We start from the raw sequence: 20466 nt of genomic DNA, 5'->3' as shown, positions 1-20466 counted from the left end.
TGAGATTCAGGCCTCGAGTAATACACGGCACACGCACTCGGACACGGGTGGCCCTAAGGGAACTTCGGACGAAGGAAATTGTGAAGCGGGTAAAGCTGCAGATGCACACCCGTGGCCGGGCCCGAGCGAGACTTGACTTGTACTGTCGTTTTCCTTCGAGAAGGACGTTTTCCGTTTGTTCTAGTGTCATTTGTCGTCGATTCTATTCGTTCATCGAAGGAATACCAAATTTATAATCTTTTTGAACGAAGCCGAAGTGAAGCCCAAGATAGCAGACTGGGTATAGCCGACTATCGTGACGACGACCAACAAGCTTTACATGTTGCTGATTCATACGCCAAACTTATTTTTTGTTTACATAGCCGTTTCAATTTGGGATTCACTCTGCTCGAGTGTGGATTAGAGAGCTCTTACGCAATCCCATACCCGTCACAGGACCGTCGTTACTTACAGAGAGCCCCCCTTCCCTCTTGCGGACCTGGCTCCGATGATATTGCAACAGCAAAGGTCGACCTGGAAGGAAAACGAAGCCCTCATTGACGAATGCATGAGCGCCCTCCGCGAGATTGAGATGAAAATGACACTCTTCTCAGGCGTCGCCGTGGTCACAGGCGCTGCTTCAGGTAAGGTCACACGTCAAAATCTCTGGCTCTTGAACGCCATAACATCCAATTATGAAATCAAGAAATGGGTGAGAGGGAGGATGAGATGGAATGTAAGCCTGGGACTGACAGAGTGATCTCAGGCATCGGCCGCCAGGTGGCAATCTCATTCGCCCGTGAGGGCTGCAAGCGCATCGCTCTGCTCGACAGAGATGAGGACGGCGCGCTGGAGACGGCTCGCATGTGCCGGGAGGCCAACGGGGAGACGCGCACTTTTGTCATGGAGATTGACAACCGCAACGACGAGGACATTGCATCGTGTATGGAGAATGTTGTAGAGGAATGGGGTCGGATCGATTATGCAGTTAACTGTGCTGGTGAGCCTATTCAAGATTGTTTTGCGACATCCCTAAGCATATCGGGAAGATTATTGACGGTAACTTGAAGGCATGTTTGGACCAAAGGCACCGTCACACCTCCTGACGCCCGCTGAGTTTGACGAGATCACCAACATCAACTACCGCGGCACATGGCTATGCTCGCGGGCGGAGCTCACGCATATGATTAAGCAGGAATCCATGAAGACGCACGACGGCAGACCAGGGAACCGGGGGGTCATTGTCAATGTTGCGAGTAATCTCAGCCTGGTTAGCCGGCCAGAGACACGTGAGTCCAAGCCGAGAATGCCTCTTTCATTTCCATGTCTGAAGGACCACAGCTAACAACAATGATAGCGGCCTACAACGCTTCCAAGGCGGCTATCTTAAGTATGACGAGAAGCGATGCCATCGATGTGGGTTTCCTTCTACGACGAGAGACTCCAAGTCTGACAGCTAGTAGTATGCAAAGTATAATATCCGCGTCAACTGCGTGTGTCCAGGGATCATTGAGTAAGTTCTGGGAGAAAACCGGATGAAGGGTGTTGATCATGAGAACTGACCGAGACAATCCAGCACGCCCATGACAAGTGAAGTCTCATCAGATGATCCCATGATCGCAGTAGCGCCAATGAAGCGGAAAGGAACGCCGCAAGAAGTCGCCGATGCCGTCTTATTCCTCTGCAGTTCTAAGGCGTCTTTTATCCACGGCGCCTCGTTGTCCGTTGACGGCGGCTACGTTATCAACTAAGCCCGAGCCTCATTGACTCCCTTGGTGTAACCTTTTGAATAGTAAGAATGAGGATGAACGAGAGAAATAAATAGATAGGAACAGGAAAATTGCCTATAGAGAAGATTGGCCATGAAGAAGCCAGTTGAAGAGAGGCCTGGCGAACAGATTGAGATCGGAAAATAGACCTCACTGTTTCGAGCCCGTCGACAGAAAGTCGCAATGGCAACTTACAAATACAGTCACTTGTGTCGATCCAGAGTGAACTCATGGCGCTCATCTTGCCATTGCTCGGGGCTGTGTTGTCTAAGTCCTGGGAGTATCGAAGTCGAAGTAAGGGCGAAATGTAGTACGCGTAATGTTGCAGTCTTGGCAGAAAATCACTAAAGTCGAAATAACAAAGTCTCCGAAACGTTTTCTACTTGTTGCGCAACGTTCGGGCGATGATCTTCTCATGGTATTTATCCTAGTATTAAAATAGAAAGACTAGCGCAATACGACGCCAGTCAAAGTACCCGAAAAGTCTCCATGATCTACACTCTCACTATACTATATGTAAGACGCCTTTCGCTCGCTACATTGGAATAACAATCTAAGGCAATCCAGATGAAAGCCCAATCCAGAATAACCATCGCTAAAAATGACATCTATAACACCAAAAATCCTCATCGTCGGCGCAACCGGCCAGACGGGAAGCGCAACAATCGCAGCCCTCGCCTCAACCCCCAACCCGCCCCAAATCCTCGCCCTCACCCGCTCCCCATCCTCTCCCAAATCACAAGCCCTCCTCAAACTATTCACAGATCGTCAACCATCAGTATCCTCTTCAACAATAACATCAACATCATCACCAATAACCCTCATCCAAGGCACACCCGAAAACCCGACCCCCATCTTCGCCTCCCACCCAGACATATCCGCCCTCTACCTCGTAACCGTCCCACCCGGAGACGAAGCGCAAGCCATACCCCTCATCGACGCCGCAATCGCCCACAAGATACCGCACATCGTCTTCTCGAGCGTCGACCGCGGGGGCGACGAGCGCTCGTGGACGAACCCGACGCCCGTGCCGCACTTTGCGGCCAAGCACCGCGTCGAGGTCTACCTCCGCGACAAGACGCGCGGCACGCAGACCAGGTGGACGATCTTGAGGCCGGCCGGGTTCATGGATAATTACCGTGCTGAGGCGGGGGTTATGGGCTCCGTCATGGGCGGGCTGTGGGCGACGATGCCGGCGGGTAGGAGGAAGATGCAGCTTGTTAGCGCGAGGGATATCGGGCTCTTTGCGGCTCGGGCGCTGATAGAAGGTCCTGGTACTGAGGATGAAGGAGGAGGATGGGGTGGTAGGGCGCTGGGGCTCGCTGGTGATGAGATCGGTTTCGACGAGGCGGAGGAGGTATTTGAGAGGGTCGTGGGGCAGAGGATGCCGAGGACGTGGGGGGTTGTCGGTTGGGGCGTGAGGTGGGCCTTTGAGGATGCCGGGAGGAGTATGGAGTGGTTTGAGGAGGAAGGGTATAAGGCTGATGTTGCGATGTTGAGGGGCATGGAGCCGAGGTTGCAGACCTGGGAGACGTGGTTGAGGGAGAGTAGTGGGTGGGTGAAGGATGATGAGGAGTGAAAAGGGGGTTCAGAGAGGCTCAATGGAGTTCAGCGATGATGTTTGATACCATTTTCTAGGGGTCTAAAGAGCGCCGAAGACTATAGATTTCCATATATGTCAGATCTCTGCTTGAATTGTGTATGATCATTAAGTAAATATGAGGGACGGGCTGAAGGGGGATGCCTATTCTAGCTATAGCTCTTTATGTCGCCTCTTTCCTGATCACAGGTCATGGTAGGTTCTGAGATGGAAAGTGTACGCGAGCCCAATCCACTGCGAGGGACGCCTCGGAATACCTGCAGGATACCCGCGAGGCTCTATAGCCGATGAATCATCGCCAGCTCTCAACAACAAGTACCTGGGCCGTATGGTCGAGGGGTTCATCGGGCTGCAGAGGCCCCGGTTAGACAGTGAAGACTCCTGTCTATTTCGGGATCCAAGTTCGATTCCTCGATCGGTCGGACCATTGTTGTTTTTTGTCTTTTTCTTTTTCTCTCTGTAAGAAAACCAATAGAAGGCATGCTTTCCTAGGCAAAAAGGGGGTATCATTACTAAATCAAAACGCTATGAGTGAGTCGAATCCATCTCTTCTTCTTCTTTACTTTTTGTCCTCCGGGGCAAATTCTCACGAAGACGGACCAGGCGTCGTAGCCGGCGTCGCAATCTTGCTCTTCTTTCTCTTCGGCTTCGGTCCATTGGGCGTCTTGGGACTCTTGCCCTCCTTGCCCTCCTTCTTGGCCTCCTCCGCCAACTTAGTATTAATCACCGGCTTGGGCTGTGCCGACGATGGCGGAGGCGGCGGCGCAATCTTGTCCTTGCGCCCCGTGCTTGCAAAGTGGAAGTCGCCGGGCCTGCCCGTGATCGGGTTCTCGTCAAAGTAGTCGCCGCCGTGGCGCATATGGATCGCAAAGGACTCCTCCGCCAGCCTGTCCAACGCGTTGGCCGTCGAGTCCTTTTTGCTGTTGCTGCCTGTTTTGCCGCCCGCCGAGGTCTTGCTGCCGTTCGTTGCGCCTTCGGCGGCGGGTGTGTCTGCTGCTGCCGCTGCCGCTCCATCTTTCGCGCGGGCGAGGGCTGAGGGGGCCGTCGGTTGGGTGTAGACGTGGCCTAGGGAGGGCGTCCACTTGCGTACGCTGTCGGCCGCGGGAAGAACCTTTCTCATTGATTCGGCAATTGATTCCTAGCATTGTGTCAGACTCCATCATCCTTCAAGAAGAATGCTATCTCTCGTGGGAGAGAGGGAGGGAAGTGGGGACTTACAATCCTCGAACTGAGAAGATCGCCCAGCGTCGGCGCCTGATAGATATTCTCGCCGACGACAAAGTAATACGCCAATGGCTTCGTCTCCATGCGCCCGCGGTCGAGGTTCTTCTGCCTCGTCTGCTTCACAATCGTCCACACGCCCGTGCCCATGACCATGTCGGCGGGCGCGTGCAGGACCCTGAACTCGAGGCCGGCCATCTTGTCGAGCTCGCTCTCGAACGCCTCGCGCGTGGCGAGGTTCTTGAGTAAGGCCGGGTTGAACATGGCCTGGTTCGTGATGACGGCGTTGTTGGACTGGCGGTCGAAAAAGGGCGACTCGGCAAAGTAGAAGAGCACGCTGTTGGAGTGGATGCCCTGCATCGAGGCCGCGATGTCGGGGGCGCGCCATTGGATCTCATCCAGGGGCGGGTCGTTTGGGTTGGCCATTGTAGAGGGGGGGATTCGGTCGTTGGAGGAAGGTATGTCGAATGAGTTGTTGACGAGTCGTTTTGTGCTGGGTATGCGTGGGTGACGTTCGGAGGGCGGATTGCGGAGCTTTTTGAGCCGGAGTGGAAGCTCTCCAACTTTTGTATCGTGGGCCCGGAGCTTGTTCGACTGCAGGGGCTGGATCGACAGGGGTCTTTTGCCCGGGGGGCGGGGGGGGGCGGGGCGGTTCATCACGTGATAGTCATGCCTGCCGACCATCTTCAAGCTTCAAGACCTTCAATTTGAATGGAGCCTCTTCAACGACGACCATTGTCAAACCTAACACCATCAAATACCATTAATACTCAAAGGAAATCCCCTACCAACAATTTCATCACGAGCAAAACAAAGCACCGCTACCCAAATCAAGAACTCAAAGCAAATCGAAACCGCCCCCGAAAATGGACCTCCTCTCGAGCGTCCGCAAATCCGGCTCCCGCGGCGGCGTCAACTTCAGCTGGGACGAAGTCGCCAACTCCTCCCACCGCGAAAACTACCTCGGCCACAGCCTCAAAGCCCCCGTCGGCCGCTGGCAAAAGGGCCGCGACCTCAACTGGTACGCCAAGGGCGACGGCGACGACGCAGGAGCGGTCGAAGGCGAGACGGAACAAGAGAGGCAGGAGCGCGCGCGCAAGGAGGAGCTGCGCAAGATCAAAGAGGCCGAGGAGGATGCGCTCGCGCGCGCGCTGGGATTACCTGTGCCGCAGCGGGATTCGTCCGGCGCGAATGCCGTTGAGGTGAGCGGGGCAAGGGGGATCGGTGGTGCTGGTGATGCGAAGCCTGTAGAGGAGGAAGGGGCCAAGGGCGGGCTCGTTGTCAGTGAGAAGAGAGAGCGCAGGGATCGGGATGAGGATAGGCAGAGAAGGCGGAGGCGGAGTCGGAGTCGTAGCCCCCGGCGAGAGAGGAGGAGGGATGGCGAGAGGAGGCGGAGTCGGGAAAGGGACATGGATCGCGGGGAGGAGAGGCACCGCCATCGCCGTGGTGAAGGACGGGAACACGGTGGTCGAGAACGCAGGGATCGCGACCGTGATGAGGGACGGGAGAGGCGGCATCATCGTAAGGCGAGAAGCCGGAGCCGTGAGGGTGGTGAGCGAGAGCGCGGGCCGAGAGAGCATCGACGGCGGAGCAGGAGCAGGGAGGGTCAGCGGCCGCGGTCGAGCGACCGCCGACGTAGTCCGGATGAGCGCCGTCGATAAAGGTCGGTAGACTGGTGAGCGTGGTGAGACCGAAGAGACAGAACAATGATACCCACGTCGCTTCTGTTGCGCAAAGAAGCACATTATACAGTTTTCAAGAACATACACTCTCAAAATAGCGTTAAACGAGAACCAGCAAGCAACTTGTGCCTGGTCATTTGAATAACATACACAATGTCACCATATGCAAATCCATAGCCCGTTATGGCTTGGTAGAGACCCTTTGACTAGTGACTTTGCGAAGAAAGAATCCCAGTATCGGCCTCATCTTCAAACTGGTCTGCACCCAGCCACTGGGGCTCACATAAACGCCGACATCTACCTCAGTGCTCCTGCTTTTCATAAACCTGAACGCCGGTCCCAAATTACTACAGTACCCTCCTTGAAAGTTCGAAAACGCAAAACAGCTCATGCGCTGAACGATGTTACGTAGTACTGTGAGTAGTCAGCCAGTGTTCTCCCCTAAGCGCATGCAAGGGATCTCTTACGGTCAGTACGGCGTCATCTGCCGTGGCATCGTCATACTGCGGCACGTAAACATACAGAATCAAAGCATGGTCGTCTGCGAATGCAGCAACGACTCTCCCCTCGAGCCGCCCTACACTCAACACCCGGCTCCAGTCCTTGCCATCTACCCGCACTGTTGCCCACTTCTCCGGGCCACCCTCCTTAAACTTGACGCTTGGGTGCTCTTCAACGGGCATCTCCAGCTGCGTGGGGTCCAACTCCGGATTGACGAGTCCCGACCATGTACTCGAGACGTCGATGGCCTCGGTGGCGATCCGCAGCTTCAGGTTGCCAAACATGTTGGCGCTAAGCTCCAGCTTGGGGCTCACGCGGGAGTTTGTGCCGGACGAGAGCGCGAGCTTGGTGAAGCGGTCCGAGATGGCCTTGAGCTGGAGCAGAGGCGGCATGGTGATGTGCACGTCTGTCTCGCGCACCGTGGGCTGCATGATTGTCTCTACCGTCTCTGGATGCAGCACCCGGACGGGAATGTCCTGGGTGATGATCTTCTCGCGCTCGCGGCGCAGAGAAGTCTCTAGATGCTCAGCGGCGAACCCCTGGTCGTCCTCGTCAAAAGGATCATTTTCAAGACCGGCGTAGGCGGCGTTGCGGCCTGGGAGACCTGACCCCGAGGAGGCGTTCGTCGTGGTCGTGATGGTCATGGACAGTACGGGGACTCCATCCTTCTTGGTGAGACGCAACGAGGCAGAGGTGCTGTTGAGCGCAGAACGTAGGGCACGTTGGAGAGGTTGCAATGGTAGCTCTAGGTTGATGGTGTTGTGGTCTTCGGCCGATTGTATGTGGTAGCTGTCAAAGATGAAGTCCATGGGTAGAGAACTGGAGCCATGATTCAGCAACCACAGCTTCTCAAGACGCTACCAGAGTCAGAGTGCAGCAATCTTACGACCAGACTTGAGAACCCGTGTCGGGAATGACGGTGAAGCGTGCCGTTTCATCGTCTAGGCGAACCCATGCGATCTTCTCGAGCGAGTTGAGGGCAGCTGTGAGCTCTGTCAAGCAAAGGGAACGAATAGAGAGTCAATCAGGGAACCCAAGGTTGCAGCAAAGCCGGCCGGCCGGCAAGCAGGTAGGTAGGATTGGGGTGTTGTGGGTTCAAACGCACTGGAAAAGGTACGGATGTTCTTGAGCTCCGTTTTGAATCGCATTTTCGAAATCTCGATCTCTCAGCGAGATGGCCGTCCGTCCGTCCGTAAATAAAAACCTTATAGATAAAGGGAGTCACACAAGCAGAAAGAAACACCCGGCTGCAGTTGAGGTACGGGCGGAGAGGTATGGGGGGGGGGGGGGAGCTGATTACCTCTTTTGGTGTAGACGCGTAAAGTGGAAAGAGAAACGACGCGATCTTGCCTTTCAGAGGTGCGTTGCAGTGTGCGGTACGCCGCCGTGCGTGGTGCTGCCACTGGCAGGGAGAAGGCACCGAGCAAAGGTGGTACATGCCTGCCAATGCCTGCCGCCACGCTGCACTGCAGGCGCTGCCAGCAAGATGGTCTGCAGAAAACGGCACGGGAGTCTTTAGCGCGGGGCATCCACCCCTGCCTAGCGTGTCCACATTGGGAGACCTCACCCCATTCACAGTTCGCGCCTACCCCGCCATCACCTGAGGTCCCCAGGGATGCGCAGAAGGGAGAGAGGGTGAGACCGTTTTTGAGGGCCGGCCAGTTGGATAATGTCCCGATAGGCTTCACTTTCCCCCCTTTCGCTTCTTAATTCAAGATCTCTGGGAATATGGTGGATGCTATGGACGTCAGAGGGTGTGTTGACTCTCCCAGAGTGACGTCGACAGGTGTGGAGTGTAGCCTAGGTGGTGGGTGATTTTGCATCACCGTGAAGCAGTCCATGTCTGTCGAGAAAGGCTGACTTCTAGATAGCCTTGAGGTTTCATTTCTAATACCCTATGAGAAGATAAATGTGTTTAAGATTGTTGTGAAAAGCTCGAAATTCATTACAGGTATTTGGACAAATGAAATCCGTCACCTATACCATCTGCTGTCTTACAACAAGACTGATGAGGCTTCGCCCAAGTCATGATGCTCCCATCAAACTATTGCGTAGAGACCTGGCTTGGTTATCATAATGCCAGTCCTACCGGCTGCTATGGTGCCATAGTCTACCGGCCTTTAGAAGCCATCGCCGTGCATTCCTTTCCCTTGTGCATTCATCGTTGTGTACGCCGGCGGTGTCAAGCCGAACTTCTCAGCACTAGAGAAGTCGCCATGTCTCTGCTTAGGTAGGCCCCGCGACCTTGGTATCTCCGGTCTCACCAAGAGACGGAAACCACACCCACTGGTGTTATTTCTTTGGCGATTTCGATCCAGAAGCTTTCCGATCTTCTTGGATAAAATGTTCGGTCCACTTCCTCCTCCATACTTCACGATCCTCCCAAGGCTCTTTTGTTGGTGTTTCTTCCTGTTCCTTGGGCACCTCTTGAGGAATGGACGCCATGTTGTGATCGAGCGAGTGGATGAGGGAGTTGAGCCGCGGTAGAAGCTGCCCGCGAAAATATTTGGATGTTTTGCGAGTACGTTGTAGTTGCGTGTGACATATTTCGCACGGCATCCAGCCCCAGTACATGTAATTGCGCGTCGCCTTTGTCGTCGGCACCACGGGATGTCCACAGTCACACCGCATGCTCACCCTACACCAGGGGCAGTGCGGCTCATCGACGCTGGCGACGCCGAGCCAGTGTTGTATGCAGTCGCCGCCGAAGCGGTGGCCGCAGGGGAGATATCGCCAGACCTCCTTGTCGCCCTCCTCCTTAGCCTCGCCTACTTTTTCGTAACATATTGCGCAGCAGGTGTCGTCGGCAGCGGGATTCGAAGCCATCTCCTGCTTCCGCATAACAGATTTGAAAATGTTCATCGTCTCCAGCGGGAAAGGGACATGAGATTCGCTATAAGACCCAGCGTCGGAAACAAGAAAACTTGCTAGAGGAAAACGAGTCCCGGACTAACCGAAGCCTTTGTTGCTAGACCAAACGGCGGTCGAACAGTGATAACAAAGACGATGAGGAACATAACAAAGAAGGGAAAAGGAACACAAACACCCGGACAGGAAGAGCTACTGACTTTAGGAAAGCTAATCGTGCCTTGCAGATGGATGGCTCGACATTGACCTCCGCCGTTGGGCCGTTCCGGATCCTCTGCCGGGTCAGCCATGTCTTTCTCAGGAAAAAAGGCATGGTGCACGGAGCCATACCTTGAGTACAAGGTGTGCCGCCGACTCGCTGGGCTATGCTTGACATGTGCGCTGGCGGCATTTAGTCTTGGTCTGACCTTTCTGGGAAACATGGAGCATTGGCTGGAGAGCGTGTGACGCTTGACGCTTGTCAGAAGGAATGCGTGCCCCTCTTCCCAGTCCTCCAGGAGGAGGAACCATTTCGGTGCTGCTGACCTCCACCAACTTCATCCCACTCCTTACCACATTAAACAAGAGTAAGATGCCATGCTGAGGAGGGGCAGAAGAAGAAAAAGAAAAAAGGATAGAAGAGCCGCCGTCTCCGATAGCGAAAGAGAGAAACATGACAGGCCAAGCTAGGTAAGGTGCAGAAACCTGCAGGATGGAAACACCGGGCGCCTGAGCGGTGCTTGTTTCGGACATGTGGTTGCGCCTGACCCCAACTCAGACCAAACAGAGCAGAGATGGAGCGAGACAGTCAACCAAAGTGAGGCAGGTTGGCAGGCGGCATAAGGTTCAGCTGATGTTGATTTCAGCATTGAAATGAATGCAGTTTTAGCCACCCCTTATCGCCACTTGATTCCCACGTTTGCCGAATGCCTGCCTTAGTAATGCGGAACCAGAACTTGAACTTGGATGGGTGCGAAGTACGAGATCCGGGTCGCTTGACATGGCAGACTTTCCTGGAACAAGCGATTGCCGAGAGAGACATCGCGGGCTTAGCCTCTTGGTGATAGGCTGACTAGATCGGCCAACTCGACCGAAGGCTTACCAGTTCGCGTGTCCATGTCCATTCACCACCTGCGTTGCATGCAGGCGGAAGAAAATGGGGTTTTATGCGGCAGCAAGGCATACGTATGATGGAAAGGCAAGGCGAATATTCAGCTGAGTGTCCTCGTGGCCGGTAACGAGGCTAGGCATCCGGTACATGGAAGCGAGGCTGAAGTGCGTATTAGATTGATGACTACCGCCTATTACCAGCTCCATCATCTTCATCGTCACTGTCATCTCTAAAGCCCTCTTCCAGGCTGGCACAGAGACACATGTGTTAGTTACGAGGCCAGGCGACAGAAAGAATAGAATACGGAGGCGGGGAGCATTGCTCGACTTACTCTCGGCTCAAGCGCCTCGTGCTGTCATGCCTGTCTCGCCGAGTATCTTCTGTCAGAGCTCTCCGGGTATCTTCACCAACCTCCCCAAGCTCCTCGCCATCTTCTGACGAATAACCGTCTTCGGAAGCGTCGGTCGCGATGACGAGTCGTTCATGAGCATTCCGCCGCCAGGTTGACGGGACCATCATCCTTGCAATCGCATTTTGCACGCGGTGTCGTAATGACACAGTCGAGGTCGATATGGTATCGAGAGGTAGATATTGGCTATAACGACTGCGCCATCTGCGCCAGAGCGGCAGGGCAACGTAGGTCGAAACGAGGAAAAGAATGAGCGAGATGATGGCAGGCACGATCAAGGTCTAGACATATGACGACAAAAGATTAGCTCAGGAGATATATCGGGAGAAAATCGCGGAGAGAGATAGAAGCTTGATTGCAGCAGGATGGAAGCGTACCTTAATGACTGACATCGTGGTGCCCATGGTGGGCCTGGCGGTGATGTCGCGTAAATATTTGTCGACCTTGCGTCCTTGTGGGAAAGAGTTCCCGGGATTACAATGTTGAGCTGAATGATGACAAGGCTACGATTATCAGCAAGCTTAGCTGAGAACTGCCGCCGGCGAGCGCGGACGGAGCCAGGCTAAAGCCAAAAGAGGCGGTCCTGTCAAGCTGTCTGCCCAGGTGGTGTTGACGTGACACGGAGCAAAGCAGCAGAGCAACCCAGTGGAGGTTGACAGGCATACGTAATCAAGAAGCCACTTGGCCCCGGCCGGCGCCAGGCATGGCAGCTGGGTGCTCCATACTAGGTACGGATGGAGGACACAGGCTAACCTTGATGGGCCCACTACAAAAGCTGTCGGTTGCGCGCATCCTGCTAGAAAGTGGTCGGACAAGTACCTTTCCTACCTTAGGTACCTTTCCTGCCCGTACCTGACACTGACAGAGGCGCTTTCGATAGTTCCGTTCGCGAACGCCTTTTAGCATGCAACGAGCGGATGTGTCGCGAGTGACTAGGTACTGGCTTTTACTATGATATCTCTTTGGGCGCGATACTGTCGTCTTTCTCCTCAGTACATACCTACAGGCTACAGACGTTGATGAGTTTTAATCATATGTATCCGTATTCTGTTCCTTACTTACCTAAGTTGGCAGGTGAGGTCCATTGTTCAAAAGGTCGAGTCGCGGGACTGACTTGAGCGCGGACTCCCCGGGACCCTTATCTGACATACTCAAGCGAGAGCCGAAGATAAGACACCTCGAGAAATGGGACCATTCAGGACCACCGTGCCACTGTGGGATTGCCGTTGATGTTTCTATTCCTGCATCAACAAAGCAACGCTTAGTGAAAATGCCAGTCTCGTACGATATCGACAGGCAATCCGCAAACGAGCCTCAGGAGCAAATGCACAAAGTTTGCTCTATTGCCCTGTTACCAGGTAGTGTAAGCAGACAGGTCGTCGCAATACGGGAATAGTCGAGGCTCCCGAGATTTTTGATCAAATATCGCTTACGGTGCTGGGCCTCAATGGTGGACCGCCCGGGACGATGCCTTGTCACCCCACCGCCACCTTTCCATGTGGAGGTACATGGTTCGAGAGGGCTCTCTGGCTCAAAACGGACAGACAGGGCAAGCATTGTAATTGGGCCTCAGGGTTCTTGTCGCCATCTTTAGCATCAGCACCACCGTAACGGAGGGTCTGCGGAAGGGTTAGGGGAGCCTGGGGACTCGGGGAGGGACCAGCCCGCCCATACTTTAGGAACCCGCCCAATGAGGGGGGTTCATTAGGCCTTTGCATGGACAGTCTAGAGATCCCTCGCAAGGAGAGGGCGAGTGTTGGCTCTTTTGGGCGTTTACAGACGGACGAATGCGAAGAAGAGATTGCAAGATGAGAGAAATCGACTACCATCTGAGGTGTGAAGGTACTCCAAGTTCTCGCTCATGCGACTGGCTGAAGCGCCAAATGTGAATGAATGAACGTCGGCGATAAGGCAAGGTAGAGAACCTACCTAGGCAAGGCTTCAGTTCTCTCGCGATGCTGCTTGACGTATCGTTGGCGAATCCAGCACGAGACTTGCAGATGCCGATGGCGATCTTTGGCGCATTTGATTTGGCTCAACCCACGGACTTGGGTTACTCGTCGCCGGACTCTCCTCTCCCTCTTCGCGCCTTTCTGAACTCGTCCGAGTCCACGTCCCTCGGCCCTCGACCCCTGAAAGACGCAGCGGGATGCGGCGCCCCGTAGCATCGCATGCCAATACTAATTAGCTATTCTACGAGTGCGGTGTGCCATTGAATACGGATGCTGAATGGATCTTGAGCCTTCCACCAGCCCACTGACTGACTCCTTCGCACTTTGAGTTGGAGACGGAGTACCTTACACAATATTATCGCGCATCTGAACTTCTCTCTCAAGTCAAGCGCGCCAACAGAACATCCCCACCGCCCAACGCCAGCGCCGCATGCGTTCGACTTTCCTCTCTATCTCTCGCACCTTCTCCATTCTGCGTCTCCGTCTGCATTGGTCTCTTTCTCTCTCTGCTCCCCTTCCATTCACGTAATCTTCTCGTGTCCATCTCGTCCGGGCTACATCTCTAGCCGCGCCCGCACTCATTCCAGTCCACCTGTCACTACTGCAACGCACTGGACTGGCCCGTACCTTAGCAGCCAAGACCTCGAGACTTGCAGTTCGCGCCGCTTCTCCTCCCATCCTCTTCTCCCTCCTACCCCAGAACGCTCAGGCAGTTTCCGCAGAAGAAATCGCAATTCTGCTGCCCTTAAAGTGTCAAGTCAATCGCGGCCCCTTGTCGAGCCCCGTTTCATCAGGGAACTCCGCACTTTGCAACGTCGTCTTCACAGTGACGAGACAACCCAAAAGCAAACCTGCACGGCTACCACCTCATCCCATGCTGGAACTGCTGCCACTGTTACTGCTGGCTGCCGCTGGCCACTAAATTCGGTAGTCTATTTGCTCAACTGCCGCCTAGCCAACGCCCTGGATTGTCTGTTTAGCTACCTACCTACCTTACTAGAGCCTAGGCTGGTTTGTGGAGGAACGAGTTCTCGACGGAACGCGCGAGCGAGCACTATCTCAGCTCCTCGTTTCCCCTTCTCTCCTCTCCCCCTCACGTGGGAAACCTGGTCCACGGTCACAACATACACACAGCCAAAGGCTATCATCATCGTCAGCTCGTCAGACCCATCTGCAGTTCGTCAGCCTGCGAACCGGCCGTGGCAGACTTCGGATACCTGTCCCGGCTTTGCTTGATCCCCGGCAACCCAACCACACACTCTTTGTGACGCACCACTTGCTTTTCGCGATCCTATTTTGTTCATATTCCGAAACCCCTGCTCCGTCCCACGGCGCTCGCTGCAACCTGCGCAACTTTTTCGGCCGCCTACCTGTTGCCTTACGTCCCTTTACACAGAATCATTTCTGCTCGAGAAGGAGAACAAGCACCGACGGATTATTCAGCCTCTTTGCCTCTTTGTACTATACCACCATTGTCGCATTTCGAGGGTGACCAGAGAGAGGTATGTCGAGTGCCCCAGGGGACCCCCTCCTTTCAGTCCCTGGTCTCAAGTCCCAAACCTCTGTCTGCTTCGATCCAAACTTGGGCAGAAGACATGCTAAAACATAACCGATTCATGCAGACAGAGATTCCAACGCACCACATTGCAACTTGCTCTCCCAACCTGCCTCCGAAAGGCTCCACGTCTGTAGGCTAGAGGACTTTAATCATGCGACCGGCCTTGGCCATCCCTCTCGCCCGAACTATTACCCAGATCCGTCAGTTCTGAATCTGAAGAGACACCCAATCGATCGAGGTTTACGTGAGAGGGCCAGGTGTTTCACCTGCCTCCCCGTTCTGCGACCGTCATGTCTTCCACCGACAAGTCGAGACAATCTTCAGGAGGAAAGTCTTTCTTCTCGCGAAGCAGGAAAGACAAACGCAACACCAGCGACGAAGGTCGCCATCTGGCCGATTACTCCGATACGGCCAGCGTACACTCGCGCGCCTCTCGCCACCATCGCGACTCGTCCGTCGTTTCGATCGACCAATACCCCGAATCCGGCATGACTGCTGGCCCCATGACGAGTATCCCCTACGACAGCATACCCGATTCTCGATCACCAGTGCCCATCGAATACTTACCCAAAGGCGATCAAGCAGCGGTGCTTCGCCCGAGTCCTTCGCCGCATCATCTCAATAAAGTTACAAGCGACTTTCATCAGTATCCCACCTTCGACCCGTCCACAATGGCGGGGGGAGCGGGCTCACATGCGTCGGCGCAGCGTGCGCCGCAGTCAAATATCACAATGGCCAGTACAGGCCGCCAGACGCAATACCAACAGTGGGGACCAGGGCCTGCTCGCGGAAGCACGGCGAGCACAATCAATGGGTCCCACAACCCCAGATACGATTCGTACATGACATCGGCGGGTCGTAGTTCCGCTGACCAAGCCAGCATATTCTCATCAGGTAATGGAGGCACCTATGACTTAGCAGCAAATCGCTCATCAAGACCAGCGCTGCCCAGTGCTTCTTCGCAGAGTTCCTATTCCTCGCACATGTCCTATAGGGACTCGACGCACCCTTCCTCGCACCGACTGACAAAGTTCCCCGGCATGGGGCCCACTGGACACGATGGGTTTCATTTCCCCCGGCCGGATAACGACGAAATTATCGGCCAGATGTTTCTGGCCTTGATGCAAAAACGAGGATGGCACAACCTACCTGAGCAGGCTCGCCGACAGATGGTCGCGTACGCGCCGGACAAGAAATGGACGCTTTTATACCAGGACCGATTGACCGAGTGGCAAGGAGAGCAAAAAAGGAGGCAAACAGCGAAACCGAATCAGTATGCGGCCCCAGAGATTCTGGTCAACTCGGACGAGGAGGGTTCACCAGAATGGTATGTCCGGCGCGTGATGGATAACAGCTTGGACACAAAGGGCTTGGGGAGTTTGGAGGTCAATCTCAGAACGCAACAGATTGGTTGGGTTAAGCGCTTCATCGAGTGTCAGGGGCAAGTCGCGTTGACCAACGTTCTCATGAAGATCAACCGCAAGACCGCAACGGGACCAGTACAAGATGGGAGATCAGACCGAAACTTCGACCGCGAATACGACATCATCAAGTGTCTCAAGGCCTTGATGAACAACAAGTTCGGCGCCGACGATGCTCTAGTCCATCAACAAGTCATTATCGCGTTAGCGACCTCCCTGACCTCCCAGCGCTTGACAACTCGCAAGTTGGTCAGCGAAGTGCTTACTTTCTTGTGTCACTGGGGCGATGGAGAAGGTCACCTCAAGGTTATCCAAGCTCTCGATTCCGTCAAGGCACAGCAAGGAGAAAATGGCCGCTTCGACGCTTGGATGCGGCTTGTTGAAGTCACAGTGGACGGGCGTGGAAAGATGGGCAGTATGGTCGGAGCGAGTGATGAGGTCCGGAGCGGTGGCATCGGCATGGAGAACCTGCTCATGGAATACGCCGTCGCGACGCTGATTCTTATCAACATGATTGTCGATGCGCCGGAGAAGGACCTGCAACTGCGAATGCACATTCGCGCCCAGTTTACAGCATGCGGCATCAGGCGCATCCTGACCAAGATGGAGTCGTTCCAATACGACCTCATCGACAAGCAGATTGAGCGTTTCCGAACCAACGAGGCCATCGACTACGAGGATCTGCTGGAAAAGGAAAACAACAGCATTAAGGACAGCGTCGAAGGAGAAGTTAAAGACCTCAACGACCCTGTCCAGATTGTGGATGCCATCCAGCAGCGCCTGCGTGGGAGCAAGACGCAGGACTACTTTATCTCAGCGCTGCAGCATCTGCTGCTCATTCGTGACAATGATGGCGAAGAGCGACTGCGGATGTTCCAGCTGGTGGACTCAATGTTGAGCTATGTGGCCATGGATAGGCGTTTGCCCAACATGGACCTCAAGCAAAGTCTGAACTTTACTGTCCAGAGTCTGTTAGATAAGCTTCACACGGATTCAGAGGCCCGGCAAGCCCAAGACGAGGCACTCGAGGCACGCCAGGTTGCTGACGCTGCCATGGCGGAGAGAGATGAGATGAAGGAGAGGTTAGAGCTGGGCGCCGATGGACTAGTGGCAAAGCTCCAAAAGCAACTAGATGAGCAGGCGAGATTCATTGAAGCTCAAAGGCGGCAAGCCGAAGGCCTGAAAGCTGAGCTCGAGAACATTCAAACGCTGCGTCAGAAGGAAGCCCAACGGTACGAGCTCGAGACCCGAGAGCTTTACCTCATGCTTAGAGACGCACAAGACGTTGCTGCCTCTAATGCTGTTAAGGGCACCAACAAGCTTGGGGAAGAAGATCCGGCTCGGATGCAGGGCATTTTGGACCGTGACCGACTCATGGAGCGTCTTCAGATGCAGATCGAACGCCAAAAGACCCAGTTCAAACTGGAGGGTAGAGTGTGGGGAGATGCCGTTGGGCCATCTGATCGACTACGCGCTCTCCGCGAGGAGATGGACGACAGCACGATGGGGCCAGGACTTGGTACGCCGCCAAGAGACTTCACAAACAGTATGCTCGGAAGCGTCAACCGCAACACAAAGATCACCCGCAAGCCAGTCAACGGCCGTGGCGAACCTATGGAAGGCGATTTCCCCGATGGCGAAGATGTCGAGATGGACGAGGACGGAGTTGTCTATGAGAAGCCCCGGGTCGTTGAAATCCGCCGCCCCGTTATGGACCCCAACCAAAAAGCCGGTCTCTTTGGCGAGATGGCCGGCAAGGTCAAGAAATACGAGGGAAGCGATTCAGAAGACCCCGAGGGCGCAACCACTGGCCCTTCTCATCCCAGCCTCGAGTCCGGCTCTCCAATTACACCTGCCGATGGCGAACCTCCCAAGATCCAAATTACCGGGGCTGCCGCTCCCCCTCCGCCACCTCCCCCGCCGCCTATGCCCGGTCAAACCGGTGTTCCACCACCACCTCCTCCCCCGCCACCCCCGCCTCCGCCTATGCCGGGAATGCTATCCCCGACTGGTGCTCCACCTCCGCCGCCTCCGCCACCGCCTCCACCACCCCCAGGCGGTCTTCCGGGAATGCCACCACCTCCCCCTCCGCCATTGCCTGGCGCCATCTCAGGCCACTTCCTATCACAGGCAACACCCTTCGCCGGCGGGAATACTATCGGCTTGCCTATTGTTCGTCCAAAGAAGAAACTCAAGGCTCTTCATTGGGACAAGGTCGACTCTCACATGACTACGCATTGGGCTGCCCATGCTCCGTCTGCTGAGGAGCGCGAAGAGAAGTATCTTGAACTCAGCCGCAAGGGCATTTTGGACGAGGTTGAGAAGCTCTTCATGGCCAAGGAAATCAAGAGACTCGGAGTTGGTGGTGGCGCAAAGAAGGATGACAAGAAGCAAATCATCTCCGGCGACCTCCGCAAAGCTTTCGGTATGTTCCCTCCCACTTCCCGCATTACTGTAAGCGACAGCAACTGACTGACGCTATTTAGAAATTGCCTTCGCCAAATTTTCTCAGGTTTCCGTTGAGAAAATCGTGCAGTCCATCATCCATTGTGACAAGGAGATCCTCGATAACTCGGTCGTCATGGACTTCTTGCGCAAGGATGATCTGTGTAATATTCCGGATAACACAGCGAAGCAGATGGCTCCGTACAGCAAGGATTGGACTGGCGCAAACCCCGACAAGGCCGAACGCGAACAGGACCCTGCCGAACTCACCAGACAGGATCAGATTTACCTGTTCACAGCCTTTGAACTGCATCATTACTGGAAGGCCCGTATGCGAGCTCTGGCCCTTACTAGGAGCTTCGAGCCCGACTTTGACGAGATCACGGAGAAGATGCGACAAGTCGTCGCCGTGTCCGAGTCTTTGCGAGACTCCGTGTCCCTCATGAACGTTCTCGGTCTCATTCTCGATATCGGAAACTACATGAACGACGCCAATAAGCAGGCCCGCGGTTTCAAGCTGAGCTCTCTTGCCCGTCTGGGCATGGTCAAGGATGACAAGAACGAATCTACGCTCGCCGATCTCGTCGAGCGAATCGTTCGTAATCAGTACCCCGAATGGGAAGATTTTTCGGAAGACATTAACGGTGTCGTGATGGCTCAAAAGATCAACATTGAGCAAGTTCAGCAAGACGCCAAACAATACATTGACACAGTGAAGAACGTTCAAATGTCTCTCGATGCCGGTAATCTCAGCGATTCCAAGAAGTTCCATCCCCAAGATCGCGTTAGTCATATTGTCCAAAGAATCATGAAGGACGCGAGAAGAAAGGCCGAGGAGATGCAGCTGTACCTGGAGGAGATGATGAAGACATACAACGATATCATGGTCTTCTATGGCGAAGACCCCACCGACGAGAACGCCCGCAGAGACTTCTTTGCCAAGCTTGCCATGTTCATTATGGGCTGGAAGAAGTCCCGGGAGAAGAACGTTCAGCTCGAGGAGACGCGCAGGCGCAACGAGGCGTCTATGAAGCGGAAGCACGCCCAACTCCAGGTATCAAATGCCAAGGTGGACGGAGCACCGCCCTCGCCATCAAGCGCAGGTGCCATGGACTCCTTGCTGGAGAAGCTGCGCGCTGCTGCGCCTCAGACACGAGACCAGAGAGATCGTCGTCGCAGGGCCAGACTCAAGGATCGTCATCAGGTGCGAGTCGCATCTGGACAGAAAATCCCTGATCCAGACGAAATCCCCGAGGTCGAAGCCTCCCTACAACAAGCGCCCAAGGAGGCGACTATTGACGAAGAAGGCAACCCCATCAGCCCGGGACTGTCGTCACCCAGAGAAGCTGGAGAGGACGACGTGGCCGATCGTGCGGCGTTGTTGCTACAAGGTATACGTGGAGGAGACGGGGCCGATGAGGCCGACCCGGAGAAGCGAGAGAGCTTACGGCGCTCGAGGAGGCAGACGGCCGAGGAAGAGAGGAGGATGAGAAGACGCAGGCGGGAAAAGGCAACGTCCACAAACACTGCCGTCAGCGAAGGAGACACGACTGTGACGGAAGCGAAGGAGGAGGAGATACCCCCGACACCTTCGACCGAGAACACGCCTGTAGAGCCATGAGCCCGGACCTCATGTGGGAAGAAAAAAGTCACCAGTCGGAGTCATATATACACAGAAAACTACGTAATGTTTACTACTTCGAAGAACACTAGCATTGAGGGGGGAAATACCCATCCCCACCTTATACAAGCTCAATCACACAGTACCTGCCATTTTGTCAGTTGGAGGGGAGGAAGGGAACTGAGGATTCGGAGTGGTTCCCCCCTTTTTTTTCGATTGTGAATTATTCCCCCACGATGTATAGGAGGGCACGAAAGGAGTCGAGGCGCTTGCAAGTTATTGGGGCGTCTTTGTACTGCATCGCTGCGTTATTGCCGGTTTACGTGGTCACTTTGGCTCTTCCTTTTTCC

At 54.7% G+C, this 20466-nt stretch overlaps 9 protein-coding genes across 9 annotated transcripts; 4 read left to right on the top strand and 5 right to left on the bottom strand.

Annotated features, from left to right (window-relative positions):
* Window positions 1-487: 487 nt before the first annotated feature.
* CPAR01_08332 (short chain dehydrogenase) lies at window positions 488-1730 on the top strand (the record flags this gene model as incomplete). Its single annotated transcript, XM_060492600.1, has 6 exons — window positions 488-623; window positions 686-979; window positions 1050-1268; window positions 1337-1441; window positions 1483-1492; window positions 1556-1730. The coding sequence occupies 6 exons, from the start codon at window positions 488-490 to the stop codon at window positions 1728-1730; spliced, it is 939 nt and encodes a 312-aa protein (XP_060348970.1).
* Window positions 1731-2349: 619 nt separating this feature from the next.
* CPAR01_08331 (uncharacterized protein) lies at window positions 2350-3327 on the top strand (the record flags this gene model as incomplete). Its single annotated transcript, XM_060492599.1, has 1 exon — window positions 2350-3327. One exon carries the CDS (start codon window positions 2350-2352, stop codon window positions 3325-3327), a length of 978 nt encoding a protein of 325 aa, XP_060348969.1.
* A 607-nt stretch (window positions 3328-3934) lies between these two features.
* On the bottom strand, window positions 3935-4995 carry CPAR01_08330 (MED6 mediator sub complex component; the record flags this gene model as incomplete). Its single annotated transcript, XM_060492598.1, has 2 exons — window positions 3935-4486; window positions 4567-4995. 2 exons carry the CDS (start codon window positions 4993-4995, stop codon window positions 3935-3937), a joined length of 981 nt encoding a protein of 326 aa, XP_060348968.1.
* Window positions 4996-5435: 440 nt separating this feature from the next.
* CPAR01_08329 (kinase phosphorylation protein) lies at window positions 5436-6230 on the top strand (the record flags this gene model as incomplete). The annotated part of the gene is made up of 1 exon (XM_060492597.1): window positions 5436-6230. The coding sequence occupies one exon, from the start codon at window positions 5436-5438 to the stop codon at window positions 6228-6230; it is 795 nt and encodes a 264-aa protein (XP_060348967.1).
* Window positions 6231-6638: 408 nt separating this feature from the next.
* CPAR01_08328 (Hus1-like protein) lies at window positions 6639-7900 on the bottom strand (the record flags this gene model as incomplete). The annotated part of the gene is made up of 4 exons (XM_060492596.1): window positions 6639-6665; window positions 6719-7571; window positions 7639-7735; window positions 7858-7900. 4 exons carry the CDS (start codon window positions 7898-7900, stop codon window positions 6639-6641), a joined length of 1020 nt encoding a protein of 339 aa, XP_060348966.1.
* Window positions 7901-9044: 1144 nt separating this feature from the next.
* Window positions 9045-9614, bottom strand: CPAR01_08327 (uncharacterized protein; the record flags this gene model as incomplete). Its single annotated transcript, XM_060492595.1, has 1 exon — window positions 9045-9614. The coding sequence occupies one exon, from the start codon at window positions 9612-9614 to the stop codon at window positions 9045-9047; it is 570 nt and encodes a 189-aa protein (XP_060348965.1).
* A 369-nt stretch (window positions 9615-9983) lies between these two features.
* CPAR01_08326 (uncharacterized protein) lies at window positions 9984-10352 on the bottom strand (the record flags this gene model as incomplete). The annotated part of the gene is made up of 1 exon (XM_060492594.1): window positions 9984-10352. The coding sequence occupies one exon, from the start codon at window positions 10350-10352 to the stop codon at window positions 9984-9986; it is 369 nt and encodes a 122-aa protein (XP_060348964.1).
* A 541-nt stretch (window positions 10353-10893) lies between these two features.
* Window positions 10894-11523, bottom strand: CPAR01_08325 (uncharacterized protein; the record flags this gene model as incomplete). The annotated part of the gene is made up of 3 exons (XM_060492593.1): window positions 10894-10957; window positions 11042-11400; window positions 11497-11523. The coding sequence occupies 3 exons, from the start codon at window positions 11521-11523 to the stop codon at window positions 10894-10896; spliced, it is 450 nt and encodes a 149-aa protein (XP_060348963.1).
* Window positions 11524-14919: 3396 nt separating this feature from the next.
* CPAR01_08324 (cytokinesis protein sepA) lies at window positions 14920-20116 on the top strand (the record flags this gene model as incomplete). The annotated part of the gene is made up of 2 exons (XM_060492592.1): window positions 14920-18475; window positions 18537-20116. 2 exons carry the CDS (start codon window positions 14920-14922, stop codon window positions 20114-20116), a joined length of 5136 nt encoding a protein of 1711 aa, XP_060348962.1.
* Between the last annotated feature and the right edge of the window lie 350 nt (window positions 20117-20466).

Source organism: Colletotrichum paranaense, assembly GCF_030867605.1.
Source record: "Colletotrichum paranaense strain IMI 384185 chromosome Unknown Scaffold_6.1, whole genome shotgun sequence".
NCBI classification, from domain to species: domain Eukaryota; kingdom Fungi; phylum Ascomycota; class Sordariomycetes; order Glomerellales; family Glomerellaceae; genus Colletotrichum; species Colletotrichum paranaense.
Note: the sequence above shows the minus strand (reverse complement) of the source record. Positions and strands in the feature narration are given on the sequence as shown.